The 22,375-nt window shown below is 38.3% G+C and overlaps 1 protein-coding gene across 1 annotated transcript; it reads left to right on the top strand.

Annotated features, from left to right (window-relative positions):
- Positions 1 to 6,835: 6,835 nt before the first annotated feature.
- Positions 6,836 to 21,812, top strand: txndc5 (thioredoxin domain containing 5). The gene is made up of 10 exons (XM_088322383.1): positions 6,836 to 7,090; positions 10,536 to 10,688; positions 10,831 to 10,936; positions 12,100 to 12,199; positions 12,617 to 12,729; positions 12,835 to 12,921; positions 14,717 to 14,998; positions 15,286 to 15,368; positions 17,173 to 17,302; positions 19,699 to 21,812. Exons 1-10 carry the CDS (start codon positions 6,909 to 6,911, stop codon positions 19,819 to 19,821), a joined length of 1,359 nt encoding a protein of 452 aa, XP_088178509.1. The 5' UTR covers positions 6,836 to 6,908; the 3' UTR covers positions 19,822 to 21,812.
- Positions 21,813 to 22,375: the final 563 nt, after the last annotated feature.

Here is a 22,375-nt window from a genome sequence, read left to right as displayed (position 1 = left end):
CGCGCCTTCGTTAGGATATAACAAAAACAATTACAAGCTAAGGTGGCATTTCGTAATTAAAATAAACTAATAAGTTATGGGATAGGCAGCACGGCGGCGCAGTGGTTAGCGCATGTGCGGCACAGTTCAAGTCATGGGAACCTCCTGCGTGGGTTCAAATCCAGCTCCAGACTTCCTGTGCGGAGTTTGTATGTTCTCCCGTGCTTGCGTGGGTTTCCTCCGGGCACTCCTGTTTCCTCCCACATTCCAAAGACATGCATTTCAGGTGAATTGGCCGGTCCAAATTGTCCTTAGGTGTGAATGAGCGAGTGAGTTGTCTGTCCCTGTGTGCCCTGCGATTGGCTGGCAACCAGTTCAGGGTGTCCCCTGCCCACTGCCTGATGATTGCTGGGATGGGCTCCAGCACCCTCGCGACCCTACTGAGGATAAGCGGTGCAGCTAATGAGATGAGAAGTTATGGGATAGATAAGATATGAAGTTTGTAATCCGAGTTATCTGGTTTCAGTGGCTTGTGATGTAGTTTCCATATGTTATTCGCCCGAGACTGGGAACGGATGGACATGACACCACTCGTTTCCTAAATTTGATCTGCTGGGTCACTCATTTGTATACCCTCTATATACCATTATCTTTCACAAACTGAATCTATTATTATGTGTAGTTGGTACGAAGCTTCTGACTTCTTCATATATCGCCAACGACACAAGGTTATTAGTGTCTTTGGACACCTTGATATCATGAAAATACAGTAACTCCTATGTAAAAATTGAGACCCTTTTCTACTGTATTTTGGGATAAGATTGCACAATAAGGAAGACATTATACAGCTATGCTATCAGGAAGTGCGACTAAAGAGCCGCTCGCTGTTGTTTCAGCCGCTCTATTTGCACTGCCTGTAATACTATGATGGGCGTGGCTTAGCTCTATTAATTGATAGCGGGGAATGTACAGTAGTACCTCTACTTACAAATGTCACTACATACAGAGGTTTCAGGTACTAAGTACAAAAACAGGGAAATATTACATCTAGTTCCAAAGATGTTTTAGGATACAAAGTCAAAAATATAGTACAGTACGCGCTGCCATTCAATGCTCCCAGAGTTCTACAGGGCAATCGGTGTGTATGCGTGAATTCCGGCATGCTCCTCATGTCCACTTCCCGCTCTGCAGACACTTGGTAAATGGGTGCGTATGTGTGAATCCAGGCATGCTCTTCGTGTCCCCTTCCAAGCATGCTGTTCATGTCCCACTCCTGCTCTGTAAACAGTGTACTATATAGTATCGCTAAAAAAGCTATTATTCACAATGAACCCCATGAAAGACATGCAAAAAAGTGGCCAAGGAGAAAAGAAGAGGAAGATACTTTGTCTGGCCATCGAAACAAAGCAAGCAATAATAAAAAGGCATGAAAACACACAAGGCCGTGCAAGAAGAGTTAAGAGACGACACGAAGGAGGATGCAGCCATCAATCCATCAGCCCAAACTAAAGACATTTTGGCAAAATTCCATGACGTCTCAGAATTCGTAGTAAGAAATCACCCAGTAAAAGCCAGCAAAAACAGACGTCATTGTATCAATTTTTTTAAGAAACCCCAGGCAAAAAAACACAAAGGTTCAGTAGACAAAATGGCCTGTTAAAAGGTAAGTAAATATTTTGTAGTATTTCCTTTATTCCCAGTTTTTTACATTATGGACCTCTTGTTTTATGTTTATCCTGCTGTAATCTAATTTTAATATGTATTTGTTCTATGCAAGGGCAGCACGGCGGCGCAGTGGTTAGCGCGTGTGCGGCACAGTTCTAGGGTCATGGGTTCAAATCCAGCTACCGGACTTCCTGTGCAGAGTTTGTATGTTCTCCCCGTGCTTGCGTGGGTTTCCTTCCGGGCACTCCGGTTTCCTCCCACATTCCAAAAACATGCATTTCAGGTGAATTGGCCGGTCCAGATTGTCCCTAGGTGTGAATGAGCAAGCGAGTTGTCTGTCCCTGTGTGCCCTGCGATTGGCTGGCAACCAGTTCAGGGTGTCCCCTGCCCACTGCCCGAAGATAGCTGGGATGGGCTCCAGCACCCCTACAACCCTACTGAGGATAAGCGATGCAGCTAATGGATGGATGGATGTTTTATGCACTGATGCTCTTTTATGATTTTTTAGACAAATTTAATAATTTTGCGGGGCTTGGAACGGATTTGTGCATTGACATTCAAAAGGCGTATCTACTTACAAATGTTTCAGGTTAAATAGCTACTCCCAGGACAAATTAAATGTATAAGTAGAGGTACCACTATACTTGGAGGTGAGAGTGCTTTACAACCTCGCCCAATAGGTAGGGGGTTCGGCCCACCCAGAACAGCCTCCTTTCTAGGATGGGACCTTGGGTTTCCACAACGAGGCACACATTTATCGATTTTGTTAGTATTTATTGGGGGTACCTTGACACAAACCTTGCTAGAGACGCTCCCAGAGGCCCAAACTACGACTAAGTAAATTTTTACGAAAATCGGTCCAGCCATTTGGGAGCCTATAAGCCACATACGAATACACACACTCACAAATGTTTTTTAATAGATAAATTTAGATTTTCTATAGTAAAATATAGTAAAATCCAAACTGATAACAAAATCATCAACCAAAATGAATACCGTAAACCTTATATATTATACGTTTTTTTAATTGATGTTCACTATGTTTCATGTATTGTTACCCAATCCTAAACCTATTGCACCGTGGTCATCCTGGAAGAGGGATTACCACTTGTGAGGCCCCTTCTCAAAGCTTCTTATATTCCTCTTGCTGGTGTTTTGGAGTTTTTCCTTGCCTTCATGTAGGTTTTAGATCAGGGGACGGTGTAATAATAGTCTGTAGTTTGCAATTTCCAATGGCAGGTGTGCAAAATAGGTAAAATAAAGTGGCCAGCAATGTGCAAATATCCAAAGTCGTGGAGAGTTCGCAGTCTATCAAGAGCACTTGCTTATTCTTCAGGAGTGCCCCCTGCACTCCAAAATACCTCAGCCTAAGCAGATGAATTAAATTCACAATATCTGACAAGGAACCGTAAGGTATTAGTGTGCTGAACCATTTCAAGTCATTAGACTCTTCCTAACATTCCAGGAGATGAACCAAAATCTCCTAAACAAATTTTAAATTGTGTTTTTACGACACATTTCACTCTGCTGCAGCTTCAACTTGAACAGAACTTCCCTAAGAGGAAATCATCATTTCAAATGCGGTGTGTACCTAACTTTAATTAGTTGTACTGTACATTTTACCACGTTTGCCATACAGAGTAGTATACATAAAACACTAAATGCCTATTAAATCATTTGTATTTTATGTCATAACAAGGATTTGCATGATCTGCTTTTTCAATGACACATATTCATTTGATGTGTTTATTTGATAGATTATTTTCTATACTTGCTGTTTGCGGTTAAAAACTTTATGACCTGATTTATTTAAGTATTATTTAGCCTCCTTGTAATAAAATAAAACCCAGGAGAAAAAACTATATTGATTTGAATAATAAGCAAATTTACATATACCATCATATAAAAGTGCAATATTTGAATGGTATTATCCTAAAAAAATAAAATAAAAAAACACACCTCTGAAAAATTATTCAGGAAAACAACTTTTTTCTGATGATTCTCTTCCCGATTCAATAACTTTTTAGTGTTTAGCAAACGACTACCTCATACTGCATTTATAAATCCAGTTAATTAGGAAAAAAAGCAATAATTACATTGTGGAGGCCCAATGCAGAATGTTTCAATCATAATTTTTTTGGTTGTGTAATAATTATTTCATTATATATTTCATCACATCCAGTTACGGTGACGTGGAACAGTTTTTCACTAACCAGTTAAGCTGGTAAGCAGAAAAACGCCTGCAGGCTTGCACAGATCTACACATCACTTGTGTTGGGAGTACCGGATTACAAAGGCATTACAAAATTACCTATTTTGGTAATGTGTTCTGTACAATATTGTGCATCACCTCCCTACTTTTAAAAAGCAGACTGTAAATTACAATGTCTACTGCAAATTGGCAATCTCTCCTTTGCTCATGATGTAACATACGTCCTTCTGCCAGTAACACAATGGCGAATGAAACAAACGTGCAAGGCGGGGGGCGGGGTTTATATATACAGTTGAATACAGTTACAGTGGTGCTGTCTCAAGCACAGAGTACAAGGGCACGTAATTTCTCCCTACTGATGTTCTGATATTCTTCCTACTGTATGAACGCTCATCTCAAATGCATGCATTACTATAAATGAAATATTAAAGTCAGGGGTCAGTTTACAGGGTTGGGTAGGGTTACTTTAACTTGATTACTTTCAATTACTTTTAGATTACTCTAATACCAAATATGCTAATAAAAGACAAAAGAAACTAAGTATGAATAAAATTATGACTCACAACACGTGGTAAGCTTTCTCTCCTGGCTTGGATCTCTTTGATCTACGGCAAAACTAACATAAAATGCGACAGAAACAAAATGAAAATAAATCCTAACAGCTTGCCAACATCATTTTTGCCGTTCCATGTATTCCATTACTCCCCAAGCCTGCACAAAATTTAGTCATTTTATTCATATTTAGTTTCTTTTGTCTTTTATTAGCATATTTGGTATTGGAGTAATCCAAAAGTAATTGAAAGTAATCCAGTTAAAGTAACCCTACCCAACCCTGTCAGTTTATGTCCGCAAACGTATTTGGTTGCGTATCACCAGTATCAAATAGTAGGCAACATGCGGGAAGGGGGCGTGGCTTATACAGTAACAACAAAATCAATGATGATAATTGTGAGCCTATAATTTACGGTAAAACAGTGCTGAATTTTGGTCTTTTTATTTCTAAAATTATTTTTGCGATACATGCCTGCAGAAAAAAACTAAAACGTCTTGCACCCCGAAATGGAGGAGGAAAGACTAGAGTGGTTTGAAGACAAAATGGATATGGAGTGTCTCAATTGATAGTTTGCAAGCGCTCAAGATTGCACAAGCCAAGAAATATGAAGGTTTCGCCGCTTCCACAGGTTGGTGTACATGTTTTCTTCTATTTATTTTGTTATGTGGCTTTTTTTAATAGGGTAGGGTGTTACCGGGATTTTTAGTGTCAATCTAATCCAAGTAAATACAGGTTAGTATCGCTCCATCAATCCGATACAGATACTTTTGGCTCGGAAATGTGATAATCATTAAATAACTGAACCTTCCCTCCCTTGAATTGGTTTCTAATTACGATAAAAATAGAAGAAGGATTTTAGGCACACGAAAAATAAATTACTACAATGAAAACAGTACACATTACAAAAAATAAATATACATTTTTCATTACAACTGTTTCAAAACAAAAGTCAAAATAATCAAAGCAAAATAGAGCAGTAATGCAACAAAAATATAAGTACTGTATGAAAATTCTAACAAGACATTTAATATACCTTCCTTTGCAAAATATTTTGAAAATAAAGTAAATAGTGTAAACTCAATTGGATCAAATTTGAAACTTATAATTCTATGCATACCCTTACAACCAACTCACACCATTATCATAGTAATTGTGGTAATGGGATCAAGGTCTTGATCCCAAGAGAATAGTATCGATATGATCCAAGTTTTAGCTCAGTATCGATAATATTGACATTTGTATCAATCCGCTCCGCCTTATTTTGTAATCAGTTTAAGCCGGTTGGCTTCAATTCAGGCGTGTACGGCAATGTGTTACAAGTAATGTCCTAGACAATCAGTGCCCCGCCTTGTGTTCAACTTCCACGATTCCGACCAAGTATTTGGACATAGAAATAAGAGATAAATAGAGCAGTTCAGTTGAGGAGTTTTATTAAGAATAAACAAAATAAGAAATAAACAGAATATTCTGGGCTTGTATCATCAGGACAATGTCCTCCCTAACAAGGCTCGAAAAATGGCTGACCACTTTTTTTAAAGGAAAGGAGCAAAACATGGTCTGTTAGTGTAACAATGTGACTGTAAACTGTAGTTTGTACTCTTAACACCCTATATCTTCTGGACCGAACCAAAATCTACTGTGTAGCCATAGGTTCCTCACCCCTGATTTAGAACATTGCTGGGAAAGTACTGAATGAAATGATACAGTAAAAAATCAAAAGAATACAGCAAATAAATACTTAATTTTAAAATGTGGATAAACACAAAGTGCATTTATAACAACTAAATGAATAATTGAATCATTAAAGCAATGCTGTGATGATTAAATAAGCTCACTAATATAGCTGGGAAACTCATGCAATCATGACTTCATATTTAGTGACATATATTAAGAATATAACACTAGTGGGTACTTTTAGAGTAACGCGCAACTTTTGGGTGTTAGTAATCTAGGGCTAACGCAATTATTTTTAATTTTTTTTGGCACTATTAACAGCAAATAAACAATGTGAGGTTTGAACAATAATTCTCGAATATTTTAACAGCAATTAAGCATATTCACAATTTCGTTGTCTGTCCCTGTGTGCCCTGCGATTGGCTGGCAACCAGTTCAGGGTGTCCCCTCCCCACTGCCCAATGATTGCTGGCATGGGCTCCAGCAGCCCCACGACCCTACTGAGGATAAGCGGTGCAGCTAATGAGATGAGATGAGACAATTTCGTTATATCTGACAATATGTTTTAAATGCAGTAACTAGTAACTGTAACTAATTGCTTTATTCCCAGTAACGTGCTCTTCACTCCACATCACTTACAATTGCGAAGATAAGCGCAAACATAGAAAAAGAAAAGAAAAGAAATCCTCACAAAGCGCGCACTGTCTCCACGTCTCACATACCTTTAATCACATCACCAAGGCGCAGCGTGAGCGCGCATTCTCCTTCATAGAAGCAGCGTGAACGCGCATTCTCTATCGTAGAAGTGACTGGCAGACTCTCATCATGGCAGCCGCATTCAAATACAATCATATCGTCTTCGTTATTATTCACGCGTTGCTGTTTGCTTTAGTATTTTGCGAGCAAGATGAAGCAGAAGAAGAACACGCCAAGCACACGTACACGGTGGAGATGTTCAACGAGGCGGTGGCCACCGCGCCGCACTTTGTCATGTTTTACGCCCCGTGGTAAGTTGATCATCTTTGCGCTTTACCGGTTACGTGAACGCAACGCCGGTGTTCGTGACATCTGAGCTAACCCGCCGGGAGTTAGCAGGCTAGTTAGCATAAATGCTAATTGTCATCTCTACGTGGTTGAAGCTTGTAGTTAGCATTCAAGCTAAGTGCAGCTACCGGTTAGCTGGCTTCGCTAAAGTGGACCTTATACTGTATTCCTTTACCTATTATTTGTGAATTAATCCTACAAAACTTGCTATGTATCTTTGAAGTTGAGGGTGAAAGTGTTTCTAAGTGACGTAGTGAAAGTTGAGAGTCGGGATGCTGAGGGAATTCACTAAGCTGACGTGGCATAAGCAGAATTCCAGTCTTCAATCTAAAATCATATTCTAATTTATAACTGCAAAATATAAACCTATAAATAAATGTAAACAGTATTTAATTCAAATTAATTTAAAAAAAAGTAATGTGCTTATTTTTAAAATCTGATTTTCGATATTTACTTGCAATATTCGTATTATAAATGTCATTTTGCTATAAAAGTGTTTTCCATCGTCTTAAATGATTGTACACGCCAAAAAGCCCTAAATAAATGTATAAAAACAGTGAAAGACAAGATATTAAAATAATAATAACCATTATAATAACATACCTGTCAACCTCAGCCATTTGCTCTCCTTATTAATGATAGTACTTCCTGTTATGAAGCAATAATGAACCTTACAAAAACTACTCGGCACCTATTTACTCACAGCAAGGAAGACTAAGTAGAATTAAAAATGTGTAGACAAGGTTATTTACCAACAAAAATATTATTCCAGGATTTTTCTTAGTTATTTCCTCACTTGCAGCTAACCCAGTATTGCTTATTATACGTAGCAGTATATTATAAAATAAATTTCCCGTACAAAAACTGTTATACAGCGTACATAATTTGAAATAATCAAAAAATTGTATCGTAATGAGAATACAAAAAACATACAGTCAAAAAAATCTTTGGTTAAATGATAATAAACCCAAATTGTGCAAAAATGTGGACCAATTGCTGCTTAGGTGATTTTTTTCTTAACTTTTTGCGTTTCAGCATTTTTTATTTTATTTTTTTAGTACTTGAATAATAACCCCATTTGGAGGCTTAAGTAAAATACAGGGTGGCCACAAAGTCACGCACCAATGTTAATTAAAGAAGTTATAGTAGTAACATTTATTCAAATTCAAAGTTCTTTACCAGTCTTACAAATGCTCGATATGTTCGCCGTTTGCGGCTATGCACAAGCCAATACGAAATTCAAAATTCCTGTAGACACGATTCAGTAAATCAGCATCACCATCAATTTGTTGACAAGCATCGATAATACGACTCTTCAGATGATCCAAATCACGAATCTCCGTTGAATAAACAATTTGCTTATTGTGACCCCAGAAATAAAAGTCCATCAGGTTTAGGTCAGGCGACCACTCTACCGTACCTCTTCGACCGATCCAATTTCCAAAATTCTCGTGGAGCCAAGGACGCTACCAGTTTCTCTGAATTTCTTGATTAAGCGACCGACAGAAGTGTGTGAAACATTTTTATGAAGATGGTTTCTGTTGCACCACCACGACCAGATAATAAGATGATTTCTACGCGCAGCTCTGTAGTCAATGGCATGTCTGATCTGAAATAAAAAAATATATTAACAAAAAATAAATATTAACATTGGTGCGTGACTAGGTGGCCATATATTTGTATATATATTTTAGGGTGAGTTGTTTCAAACTAGTTAAGATACATTAAGGTTCAAAACCAAATTATTTTGTAGTCTTGGAGGTTTCTTATTTCATTTGTTTGTTTGTTCATTCATTCATTTTAATACAATTTTGGGACAAATTAACCTAATTAGTGGATGGTTACTCTTGACCCAAATTAGTTTATATTTTTATGTAATAGAACATAAAAAATATTTGCCTACAAATGCATGTGTTTTACTAAATAAAGAGAAATAAAGTAAAACACTGATATCCCTACCAGCACAGATTTCCTCATTGAGGGATCATATAATTGTATATATTATATTGTATATTATATATTATTTTTTTATATTATATTGCATACATATTGTATATATATATATATATATATATATATATATATATTGTAAAATGATATTTACAGACCCTAAACTGTTAGTCTGGGGGCAAAATTGTAAATGCTGATTCTTCTTCGCCATAAATCTTCCACGATAAAGTCAGTATTTGTTGATTTTTTTATACTGAGTGCACATATCAGCTTGTGTATTCTTTTCCCATCAGGTTAGGTTACTTGCGCTTTAACCCAGAAGTAGCGACCTGCACTATGTGTATCTTAACTAATTTGCTGCCATAAGAAGCTAGAGTTGTCAATGAGTTAAACAATAGTCAGTTTTGTGTTAAGTTAGGGGCGAGCCTATACCTGAGATAATGAATCCCAACCTCTTCTAAAAGCTCTCCCCTGCACCCTTTATTTTCATTAAATCCCCAGGTTACAAAAACAGATCCCAAAAGATACAAAATAGATCCCAAGAGTCAAGAAGAACTTCGCAGGTTTGAGAGCGTAATAGTGTAATAGTATCCCGTATTCTCTACAGCTCTTTGAGACTTCTTGTGATTAAGGACTATTCAAAGAAACATGACTTGACTACAAAATCAGATAGAAAAGCTCTTTGATTCGCACACTCTAAAGCACATGTGTCAAACTCATGCCTCTAGGGCCAAATGTTCCCCGCCACATCCTTTTATGTGACCCACGAGATATTAAAATGCTTAAAATGCATCTTATAATTAATTAGTTCAGAGTGCTTTCCCACAATGCCTGTCGCCTACCATATCCATTTGACGACTCAGTGTCACACCATGGCAGTGTTTTCACATTAATGTAAAATATTTAAATTGAGACATATATTATCTCTGTCGAGGGGGGCGCGGACATGTTTGACTTTGGGGAACTTTTTTGTTGTTGTTTTGACTTTCCCAGAATCAAGTGCAATTGTACACCCACTACAGTAGGGGGCAGCAGCATTCTTAGTGGCTATGTGTTATGTTTATATTCAGCCTCCACATAGTGCATTAAGCACAAAATATAAGCATAAGAGGATTTTTACCTTTCAAAGCCAAAATGGGGGCATGAGCAAACATAATTGAAAATACTTGCTTTACACTGATTTGGCCCGCGGTGAAACTGAGTTTGACACCTCTGCCCTAAAGGGTTTATTAAAGAGCAGCAACATGATTAGCCGAATAGTGACAATGATGTCAACAGTGCACAATAGTCAAAACAACTAACAACACTGACGTATAGTAGTCAAACAACAAACTGGCATCTTACGAGCTCTCCTTTGCAGGTGTCCGTTAGTAAAACAGAATAAACGTACCTGCCGGTTTTAGTGGAGTGTACAGGACAGCAACGTTAACATAGATGGCGGCAATTTGTTGTGTACAGGTGCGGCCATTGTAAAAAGTTGCAGCCCACGTGGAATGAATTGGCAGATAAGTACAACAACATGGAAAATCCCCCCGCATATGTGGTCAAAATAGATTGTGTCCAAGACACAAGGTTTTGCTCCCAAGACCACAACATCAGAGGGTACCCCACGTAAGTATCTCATCTCATCTTATCTTTATTATTGTTTTAAATACTATGTTCATATTCCTCCTGGTATAAAAAGCCCACTGATTATACAAATGACATAGATTTTTGTTTTCTTGTTCAATCGTAAACATGTCTTTGTTTGTAGGCTTGTGTTGTACAAGCCAAACCAAGATCCTATCAAGTACCAGGGACCGAGGATTATACAGGCTCTTGAGGACTGGATGCTGAAGACGCTCGAGAAGGATCCTTCCGTAGGTGTTGTATAAAGAAAACTTTTAGAACAGGCATGTCAAACTCAATTCGGTCGGCTAGGGGGCCAATTCCAAATTTTATGTTCTCGTGTGGGCCAGTAAAAAAAAATGTCAACTCCATATATTTAGCTTTGCAGTACTATATTCAGTTTAACTTCATAACCTACCCTACAAATTATAATGATGAATAAGGTATATTATCAAAGCAAACAATTAGAAAAAAATAATTTAATTCTTGGTTTTAAATTTGTTAACAATTTATTTATTTTAACAGTTGAATAAATGCAGCCTTTACATCCGAACCAATTCACCACAATTATCACAAACATAAACAAACCAGAGTTGTAGCTATGACTAAAAAATGCTGATATTTGGGTTGGGTTTGTCATGTCAAACAATATGTTCAGGTCAAGGCTGGCTTCTCTCTCCCTAACTTTTTTTTTTTATTATCCACCTGTCATTGTTCTCTCAAAGTGCCGCACTCTCTTAAGGACTGCTGTGTCCCATTTTCAAGCTGTCCAAAAGTCTTATGGCCTTAAAATGTTATCTGTCTCTCTGTCTCTGTCTCTCTGTCTCTCTCTATGTCTCTCATTCTATCTATCTCTCGCTCTCTTTATGTCTCTCATTCTATCTCTCTCTATGTCTCTCGCTCTATGTCTCTCTCTCGCTCTCTGTCACTTTTGCTCTTTCTCTCCCTCACTGATCTTTCCTTTTTTAGCTCTTTTCTCTATTTCAATTGTTTTTTTTGTCTGTCTTTCTCTTCTTTCTTTCTCTTCTTTATTTCTCTTATTTCTTTCTCTTTTTTCCTTTGTTTCTCTTTTCCGTCTCTTTCTCTTTTCTATTTGTCTATTTTTTTCTTTCTCTTTTCTGTCTCTTTCTTTTTTCTATATGTCTATTTCTTTCTTTCTCTGTTTTCTGTCCCTCTCTTTTCTATATTTCTATATCTTTCTCTCTTTTCTATATTTCTATGTCTTTCCTTCTTTCTCTTTTTTCTGTCTTTATCTTTTCTGTATTTATATTACTTTCTGTCTATCTTTCTCTCTCTTTCTATCTTTCCCTCTATCTTACTTTCTATTCTACAAGTCCGGCACCCGTGGGAGTTTTTTTTCCATATGGCCCCCGAGCTTAAATGAGTTTCGTGTGACTTTACTCGCTTTGTTCAGGAATTAGCAGCTGAAGAGGAATTGAATGACGAACCCCCAGTGCCCAAGGATGGCATGTACGAGCTCACTGCCGGGAACTTTAAGAACCACGTATCCACAGGTAAAACATGTACAACAATAGAAAACTTGCCGGTCAACTTCTAACCAGCAAAAGCAGTCCGTCTGGATTCATTCCTTCTTGTCATAATTAACTTAACTGACATTTCATATTTGTTAGTCAAGGCAAAGCAGAGGGTGTCTCGGAGTCTCAACTGTTTTGGATCTCCGGCATAAATAAACCAGCATAAATGGCAGGATATGACATAAGCATTTTTTAAACCTGTGTTTATTGCTCCTCCTGTTACATGTTGGCAACAGAGAAGCAATAAATGTATAATGGTTGCATTCAACTTCGTAGGAGGTAGAGATTTGCTTTCACGGCTCTGTGTCAATCCAGGGAGTCACAGCCTCAAATTTGACGTTTTGGGTGTTAAGCTTGTTCAATCTGGCTGCTTATTGGTCGCCTTTCTTTGTCCAGGGTTACATTTTGTCAAGTTTTACGCCCCGTGGTGTGGCCACTGCAAAGCCTTGGCTCCCATCTGGGATCAGATTGCCTCTACCTTTGAGAACTCTGAAGTCAAAATTGCAAAAGTACGCTTTCCCGATGACGCAACACCATACTTTACGAACGCGTTCTTGTAACAATTGAGATTTGATGTCATTAAAACGATGTTCTTTTTCGTTAAAAATCTTCAGCTGGACTGCACACAGTACCACGACACGTGCATCAAGATGACTGTGCGGGGATATCCCACGTTGCTTTTCTTCAAGGGAGGCGAAAAGGTGCATTTTCAACTCATTACATAACCTACATAAGGTGTTAGCTAGAGCTGGGTGAATTGGCCAATAATCAAATCACATTTTGGAATACAGTCTGTAGGATAACGATTTTCAAATATTTTTAAAAAATACATCTCACCCAGCACACCTTAATTCAACAGAAGTTGTATTGTTTAAAAAACAAGACACAACATAAACATATATTGTGTGTCATTTAATACGCTGCAAATTTAATTCTATAACACATGATACAGACGCTCCCCTACTTTCGGACATTCGAGTTACAAAAAATGTTGAATACAAATATTTTCGGGATTTCAAAAAATATCCGGACATTGCTGTAAGTTAGATTTTGTATTGTGTGCACCTTTTTCCGAGTAGAGGACAGTACTGTAGTGCTTCTTTCCGCCGCTACCGGCTGGGCGCTGTGAGAGTTCACCCAGCATCCACCTGAAGAAGAAATCCAACTTCCTCTTCCTAGTTCGTGTGTAAACATACTATACTGTATCTCCAGTGCGCTAAGAACTTTGACATTTTTATTGTTTAATATCTCTTGCATCCATATTGGAATAATACGGATGTTTTCAATACGGTTGGTGTAAAAAAGAGGCGAGCTGTTTCTTTTCAAATAAAAGTGGAAAAAGAAAGCTTGATGCGGTTGAGAAACTGGTCGAAACACTTTTTTTCGGCCACTTTCTACCACTGAGGAGGAAGTCGCCTAACACTTGAAGCTTATTTTCCAAAAGTAAGTTCATCTTTATAGAGTATATTATTTTATTAAATGTTTATTTTTTTAGTACAAAACAATACAGGTTACTTAAATAAACCTTAAGCATACATTCTATACAAAACATAGCACTGAAGCAATTACGAACAAGTTCAACTTACGAACGATCGCCTGGAACCTATTTCGTTCGTAAGTAGGGCAGCGTCTGTACTCATAACTTGTGATTATTCTGCTTAAAGGCTCTAATTACCTAATTATTATTAACATATGTATCGGTGTTCATACATGTGCTTGAAATCCTCAAATGCTTTAATTTAAATGTTGTGTTTTCAAGGATTAAAGCGTGCTTGAATTTTTGGTGAGGTGTTTGGAAAATGCTTGAAATTATTGCAGCGTTTCTCTACAAGTCTGCTTAAAAATGATGACAGCACTGCTCTGGTGGCTTCGCTTTGCCGTTGCATTTATTTCCTCGTGATATGAGCTGGTATTAGTTTGTATGGCATTGTCCTATGAAGCATCATCAGCCATGCAAAACATTAAAAGTAGTGTTTCCAAGTGGTAAATAGTTATTGTAAGAACTTACTGCAAATGTAAGCGACATATTACTGTCATTTTCACACAAAACCTATATAGGTATGGATTCCTCTCAAAAACAAATATATTCACAATCTACTCAAGATCTCAAAATCACGTCTTGAAAAATTCACACAGAAAATTTAAACTTGCATTTTTAAATCCCAGATATTTTTGTGGATCCACAAAATCCATGATTTACACCCATCATTTTTCTTTTAACGGTACTAAAGAAGGGTGGCACAGTTCTGAGGTCATGGGTTCAAATCCAGCTACCAGGGTAGCCTTGCTGCAGTTAATGTTTTGTAGCTGTTGAGATTTGGATTGATTCAGAAGTAGCGCTACTGAAGGCCTGAGTGTGAAATGCCCAGTCTGCCTCTAAATGATATTGTGCGCAAAATAGTAGAAATAAAAACTTGGAATATATCATGTGCGCGCACACCTAAAATCAAGCCCAAAAAAACCCACACAAATTATGACATTTGCCTCAACCTGCAGGTAGAGGTAACACGTTACAAGGGAAAGCGAGACTACGACACCCTCAAAGATTTTGTGGAACAAGCGGTGATGGCTGCAAATAAAACGGACGAAGAACCTGCCGAAGGTGAAGAAGCTAAAGCCACGGAGGAGCCTGATAAAGATGTGAAGGAAGAAGCTAAGGAAGATCCAAAAGAGACCAAGGGAGAAATCAAGGAGGAACCAAAAGAAGTTAAGACGGAGCCAGAAGAAGTCAAGGAGGAGCCTAAAGAAACAAAAGAAGCAGCTGAGGTGGAGACAGAGGTAAGCTAACATTTATTAACATTTATTATTCTCTAGCCATGGCACATGCATTTTGATTCCTAGTATTTCAAACATGTATCATTATTTATATGAACTTTACTTTTGATCCAAGTGCTTTGAGAGTGAATTAAGCAGGTATTCAGTTTTAACACAAAACGAAAAACCGTGTTTGAAAAATACATGAAGATATAATAATAAATGCGCCTCTTGCACCTTTAATTTTTTGTCCATGTAGGAAAAACGTTTGGATGCTGAATTATTGTGTCTGTTTTGCTATTTGTCCATAGTCAAACGTCATTCAGCTGACGGAAAGCAACTTTGATGACACCATTGCCAAAGGATTCACTTTTGTCAAATTCTTTGCTCCATGGTAAGGCTGATGTTATCTTACATATATCGTATTTATTCATGTAGAACGCAGAATATTTTAAAACTCGGACTTAGTTTGATTTGCGCGTCTTGCAGGAGGTTTTACCGACCACAATTGCAAAACATTGGTTCCGACGGGAATTGAACCCAGATTGCGGCTGTAGTGAGCCGAATTCTAACCACAATCTTAATTTTAGTCACAGTACCAGAGACAAATGTTACAGAATGTTTTATTGTGCTTTTTACATTATAATGATAATACGTTTTATTCCTTTCTTCTATTTCAAACATTGTAAGTGTCACATTTATTGTTCATTTTAGATGTGAACAAAATCAACATTCGGTTCACAGATACCTTAACTGCCAGGGTCGTTGGACACCACTTCCTGTGGTGTGTTTTAGACAAGTACAGCCTGGCGGCACCCATCCTACCTGGCCAGTTTTTTGGGTTGGGGTTTGCTCCTCTACATGGAACGGATAGTACTAGATTCCCTGGTTATCAGTAGCAGGAGAAGCCTCCTGATCTGACTCAGAATCAGCACCTTTATCATCTGGTCGCCATTATTTTTCGGTGTTTAGGGTCATCCCGCTCCTCAGAGATGAGCCAGACGTGTGACAATACGAATACTAGATCCTAAATCACTTGGAAAAACCATTGCATTCTCAAGTTTTGAGTATCGTAAAACAGACATTGCAGCACTTGTGGCCTTTTTTTTGAAAACGTATCTTTTGGTTATGCTACGTCCTTTGCATACTATATGCTCAGATGCTCGCTGTTTTCTAAAAAAATCAATCATTTATTATAGTTTACATAAATACAGAAAGCCCTCAATTGTCACAAGTAATGGGGATGAAAACTATAAGGCTCAGTAGTGGTCACTTAAGAGAATTGTTAGCCTAGCCGTAGCACTAGGCCAGACCTGCAGCCTCGCTATTGCTTTCTTTCCTGACGCTGCCTCAGTCGATTCCCAGACGCGATAACAATCCATGGAGCACCTGCCGGTGCTCATTATTTGCTCTCTTTTGACCTTCCTTAGGGTCCGATTTAATTCATGAATTTCTTTCCAATGTAACGGGTCACTAAAAGCTAATGGCCTCTAGTTAGTTAGCTGTTAGGCTAGAGTATGCTGTCAGTCAATCACAGTACACAGTCACGCCCATCCAATACACACACATACAACCTGCCCCTTATGATAGCTGTGTGCTCTCTGTCTGAACAAAATGAACAATAAATTGATATCAATGACAATAAAGACAATTGAATTCAAAATACGCGAAGCAGTGAACCAGCAAAGTGCAAAGTAAAGAGGGGACTCTGTACTTTAATCAAATGGTTCCTAATTCCATGAATTATGATTAAACAAACATGCCAGAGGGGGAAGATACTTTACGTATCAAATACGAAAATCTGTGCTTATATTTTAAGTTTTGGTGTCTTTCTGGTTAATGGAAAACTTTTTAGACAAAATGTACTGTTAATCTTCGCATTTCAAGATGATGAAAGATTTTTTTTCTACCTTGGAATCTGCACTCACTACACTATTGTCAATCTTATCCACTATAAAGTGACTGAAAACAGTGTGATAATGAGATAAAATCGACTGCCTTTTCGTGTGTCATCTCTATCACTGGTGAACCAGTGGTTAGGATTCCGCGCTCTCGCCCCCACGACCTGGATTAAATTCCCACTGCATTCAAAGTGTGAGCGGAGAAAAAGTGAAATAGAATTAGGGATGTGCGTTACACATTTATAAATACCGTGTTTTACACAGAGACAGACACATATGAATCGTGGTTCTGTGCAGGTGCGGTCACTGCAAAATGTTAGCTCCGACCTGGGAGAAGCTTACCACTCTGGAATATCCCGCCTTAACGGACATCAAGATCGCCAAGGTGGACTGCACCGTTGAGCGCACGCTCTGCAACAAGTATTCCGTAAGTACTGCAATGATGGCGGGATTGTGGCAATCTCAAAACATGAAGACGTCAAAATGGCACATTTTTCTTGGTGTGAAAACGTCGGTCAATCTTGGCATGTTGAATTTGGGTACAAACCCCTATTTGCTATCTGGATTTGTTGGCTATCGTAGCACAACTTGTGCGGTGACCTTTTAGTTTGTCGTACAACCCCGGATTTTGTCACACCCTTATATGTTGCAATAGAGAATCTATGGTATTAATAGGTACCTACCAAATGTACTCGCATATAATGTAAGCTAGTGCTGCAAGATTAACTGAAATCTAATTGATATTGCATGTGATGTAGTGCAAATAGTGTAACTGCAAAACACTGCTGTTGTTTTTAAGGATTTAAAGATCCAGTTTGTTATTTGAGTGATAGAGTGCTCAGCCAACAAGAATTTTTAAATATCGGAGTTTAACAGCGCCGGCCAATCAGAAGCGGCTTTTAAAGGCCAATTACAGGCGGCGCACAGTTTGCAAGACGTGTGTGCACGACTTCGATAGGCAAATGCAGGCGCTCAGTCAAGCAGCCGGGCACACAACTGACCACCAAAACAAACACGACAGCTCATAACCAGCTCGGTGGCCTTGGGGGTAGGGCGCCCGCTCCGAGACTGGGAGGTCGCTGGTTCAAGCCTCGGCCGAGTCATACCTAAGACTTACAACATTGGTACTCATTGCCTCCCTGCTTGGCGCTCGGCATTAAGGGTTGTTATTGGGGGGTTTGGTCACCTAATGACTCCCAACACAGCAGTTGGGTCTAAAAACCCAGCGCCGATCAAAGGCAAAGCGTCACGTCGAGAGGTTCGCATGTCAAATGATTTCCTGTATATATCATGTTTATGGTTTATACTGGCTGAATAAATAAATACAAATACATAACTTTAGCGGCTCAGTATACAGATGCTGCCCTACTTACGAGCGAGATTGAACGAGACGAACGAGATTGTTCGTAAGTTGCTTCAGTGCTATATTTTGTATGGAATGTTGTTTAAGGTTTATATGAGTAACCTGTATTGTTTTGTACTAAAAATAAACATTTAATAAAATAATATGGTCTATAGAGATAAATAAAGTAAAGTTTAACTTACTTAAGAGTTAGGCGACTTCCTCCTCCGTGGTATAAAGTAGCTGAAGAAAAGCGATCAAACCATTTATTCAACCGCATCAAGCTTTCTTATTCCACTTTCATTTCAAAAGAAAACTGCTTGCCTCCTAATTACACCGACCATATTAAATGGATGCACAAGATATCAAACAATTAAAATGTTAAAGTTCTTAGCGCCCTGGAGATACAGTATAGTATGTTTACACACGAACTAGGAAGAGGAAGACGGATTTCTTCTTCACAGCGCCACACGCCGGTAGAGGCGGGAAGAAGCTACAGTACTGTCCTGTACTCGGAAAAAGGTGCACACCATGCAAAATGTAACTTAAAGCAATGTCTGGATATTTTTCGACATCCCGAAAAAAATGTTTGTATCTACCGTTTTTCGTAACTAATGTTCGTAAGTAGGGTAGCGTCTGTATTGATAATTAATTAATCAAATAAATTGGACTCTGAGGAAAGTCAGAATAGCGCAAAGAAAAGCTGATCACCAGCGCGTGCTTCCTGGATTTTTATTGCGCCCAGGAATTGATTGAGGCGCCGTCAGAAGGGACAGCTAACGGCTAGGCTAACAACTCTTAAGCCATTACTGCCGAATGTGTCATTAGACAATAAAGACCATTTATTCAACTGCAATTCGGGTTTTATTATTAGATCTATAGTTGTTATTTAGTTTTGGTCTCTAAGGACGTCATCTCATGGTAAATTAGCGTTTAAGTTCTCCACAAAAACGAATCAAGAACAGAAATGCACTTTTCTCTTGAAATCGAAAATCGCATCGAAATTGCAATACATGTCTAAAAAAATCGCAGTTATTTCCAAAATCATGCAGCCCTACTAACCCCATAAAACTGGTTTAAATTAGCCCCATACTCTAAAAAAATTAGATCTAAACTAGAACTGTTGTGCACCATGAGAGCATCACTTGCATTGAGATGCGAACCCTCTTTGGGTCCCATTTGCCTCCTTAGCCAGGTCATTTGCTCTTGAGAAGAGAAAAACCTAAGGATTAAAACTGAGTGCAAATGAAGACCTAAAATCATGAAATGGTGTTGGTATTCAAAGATGTTCTTATTTTGGGGCAACCTGACCACCTTTAAAAGATGGTGGTCCTATCTAAACTCCTTGGGTGGACAGACGCACAAACAGATGTATATATGTACACACTTAGATCCAAAACATAAACATTATTATCACTCTTTGTTCACGGGTGAAAAAGAGGTTCAAAAATGCACAGAATTTGCTCATTTCCCTTCCTCAGGTGCAAGGTTACCCCACACTGATAATGTTCAGCGCCGGAAAACAGGGCAACGAGTACAACGGTCCCCGCAACCTCGAAGACCTCCACGACTTTGTGAAGAAACAAGTGAGGGACGAGCTGTGAGGAGCGTCCCCTAACGAGGCAACGCTCATCTTCCTGCGTCGCTACGGCAACAGCATCCCGCTGTCCTGCACCAGCCAAACCTCACGCTCCCTTTTTCTTCGGAACAATTTCGGGTGTTTGGGTACACGAATGTATTTTATTGGTTCTTCTGAAAACCACTTATGAAGTTTCTGAAGGGGGTCTTTGTTTTCTGATTTGTGTTGCCACTTATTTTTTATTTTATGGAATCTGTTGTTCTAATGCAAGCCATTAATTGTTGAGTGTTTCCTCTCATTCACAGCAATGATTATGAGACTCGACTCAGGGACAAAGCTTTTGGTGCAACCTCTCCACGGTGCCCCTTAAAGGGGCAGTGTGTGTTATCTGACCATTTGACGTTGCTGTATTTTGTAGTGCAACTGAAAATAAATGTTAAAAAGGAACTAAACAATATAAGACTCAAAATTGCTATTAAGCAGAATATTTCTTCTGGCGTGTTTGCTCAGCCTTTACCAAGGTTATTGGGTACCCGTAGCAGCAAGATGGCAGACTCTAGATTTGTGGTGGGCAAATGTTCTGAGTCGCAGGCCACGCTGGATTAAAATACTTAGTAAAAGGGCCGAAAGGAATAAAATGATTGTATTTTTTTGTTGTTTATCCACCAAAACAGTCTGAAATATGATACCTGGGCAATACATCAATGGGAAAGATAATGTGGCTTGTGTAAGTTAATTTAATATTTTTTTAAAATATTTTTTGAACATTCCATTAGGCAAATTAAAATATGACTACAACAATCGCGGTACGACTTTAGAATAGCAATTATATGGATTGATGAATACAGAAACATGCAGACGTTTACAGTATGTTAATCTTGTCTATAAATAAACCATTTAATCTAATTGGCTCAGAATTAAAGCAAATAAATAAATTATGTTCCTTTCTTATTTCACAGTCATTGTCACTGTTTTCCTCTTGCTCTTTACTTTATCACTTCTTCGGAACACATAATTATTAAGGCAATAAAACGTACTAAATCGCAGTCAAATGAGATCTGACCCCTCTCGAACACAATCGGGATCTCGCTATGAACAAAAAGATTGGGAGAGGATAGAGTATGCACTAAATTTGATAATATGCATTGAAAAACTCAAAATGCAATACGGCTAGCTTAGAAATGGTTGTTTTTTTATTAGATTAGCTACAAATATAAATAAATAAAATACATACATTATACAAATAGCAAGTAAAGAAAAAGTAGCGGGGGACAGTTGTCACAAGAAGATAACACTTACATTTTTAACATTTTCATTAAGTGGGCTAATTGAAAAAGCCTGATGGGCCGCATGTGGCCAGCGGGCCGTAGTTTTCCCTCCCCTAATGAACATTTCTCGACATAGGGTTCCTAAAGAATCAGAATACTGTCAACTTGTTTTGGAAAATCAAGCCATACATTCATAGTTAAATGTTTTATACACATATGTATTTTTTTGCTTATTTCTCATGTCAAGACCGCCATTTTTTAATGGATTACCCTTTTTTTACCCTTAGGAGGCGCTAATTATGACACACTGTCCCTTTAACATCCTCATTACGCAACAGGGTTCTAGTTTCTGCTGCCCTCGTTGACCAGAACACCTGAACGGTACTCACGGTTTTATGGACCTGCTTAAAACGGACGCCATGCTGGTATCGCTTGAAAATAGCCTTATTGTTCGCACTTGTGAAAGGAAGTGGCCCAGTCGGGGTCAAAGCACTGAATTAGTTCCTCCAAACTAGTTAATAATCTATCAACCGGCGTAATTTAAGATCCACACGCTGAAACGATCTCCAAACTTCGTTAACGAGACGTGACGAAAACAGGGACACACCGAGTCGATTTACCCAGTAAATCTTAATGGAAAGCACATGGTCTAAGAAACTCGTGTGACACTTTGATGATTTTGTACAAAAGGAAAAACAATGGCGAGTTGTAACATGAGATTTCATAATAAAAGAAATGAAAAACAAAACCTCGGTTCTGAGACGTCTCCGTTATATGTAGTTGTTGTTATTCTTAAGAAAATAAAGGTCAATAAATAAAATGAATGTACACTTATTTACAGTAAAAACAGTCTAAACAGGATCACAAATGTAAACAGCAGCTTACCAGAGGTATATTTTGTGTTTGGTGATTGGCTGGCCACGTATCGTGTTGAGATTCTTACGGTTACTTGGTTTTTGTTCCAAAAGTCTTGGGCACATTCAAAGTCTCCGTAACTATAACTGGTAGTAAGTTGTGCTATTTTAATGCTAATTCCGTTTTTTGTAACTTACTGACTTGTATTTCTTTACAGACCCTTTAATGGGGTTCATTATACCGGAAAAGGCGTTTGGTATTCTTGAATTTGCAAAAACAGAATCCTAGACGGTTGTTTAACGTGCATTTTGCCGAAAACATCGGAAAGAAGCCATGGGCAAATATTTTCCGTTTTAAAACAAATCTACTCGTAGCTGCGATCGCAGCAAAAGTAGGACGTACGAAGCAAATATTTTTGCATTAACTACTTTTCAAATTGATCTAATTTGGCGGAAA

The sequence above is a fragment of the Urocampus carinirostris genome, chromosome 18 (genome assembly GCF_059441175.1).
Source record: "Urocampus carinirostris isolate Australia breed hairy pipefish chromosome 18, RoL_Ucar_1.0, whole genome shotgun sequence".
In the NCBI taxonomy this organism is placed as follows: Eukaryota; Metazoa; Chordata; class Actinopteri; order Syngnathiformes; family Syngnathidae; genus Urocampus; species Urocampus carinirostris.
This window is presented reverse-complemented; position numbering and strand designations above follow the sequence as displayed.

Excerpts from the sequence above, each read along its gene's own strand:
- txndc5 (XM_088322383.1), top strand. The coding sequence starts at position 6,909 with ATGGCAGCCGCATTCAAATACAATCATATCGTCTTCGTTATTATTCAC. Across the intron at positions 14,999-15,285 it reads CAGCTGAGGTGGAGACAGAG|TCAAACGTCATTCAGCTGAC; the intron begins GTAAGCTAACAT and ends ATTTGTCCATAG. Across the intron at positions 15,369-17,172 it reads GTCAAATTCTTTGCTCCATG|GTGCGGTCACTGCAAAATGT; the intron begins GTAAGGCTGATG and ends GGTTCTGTGCAG.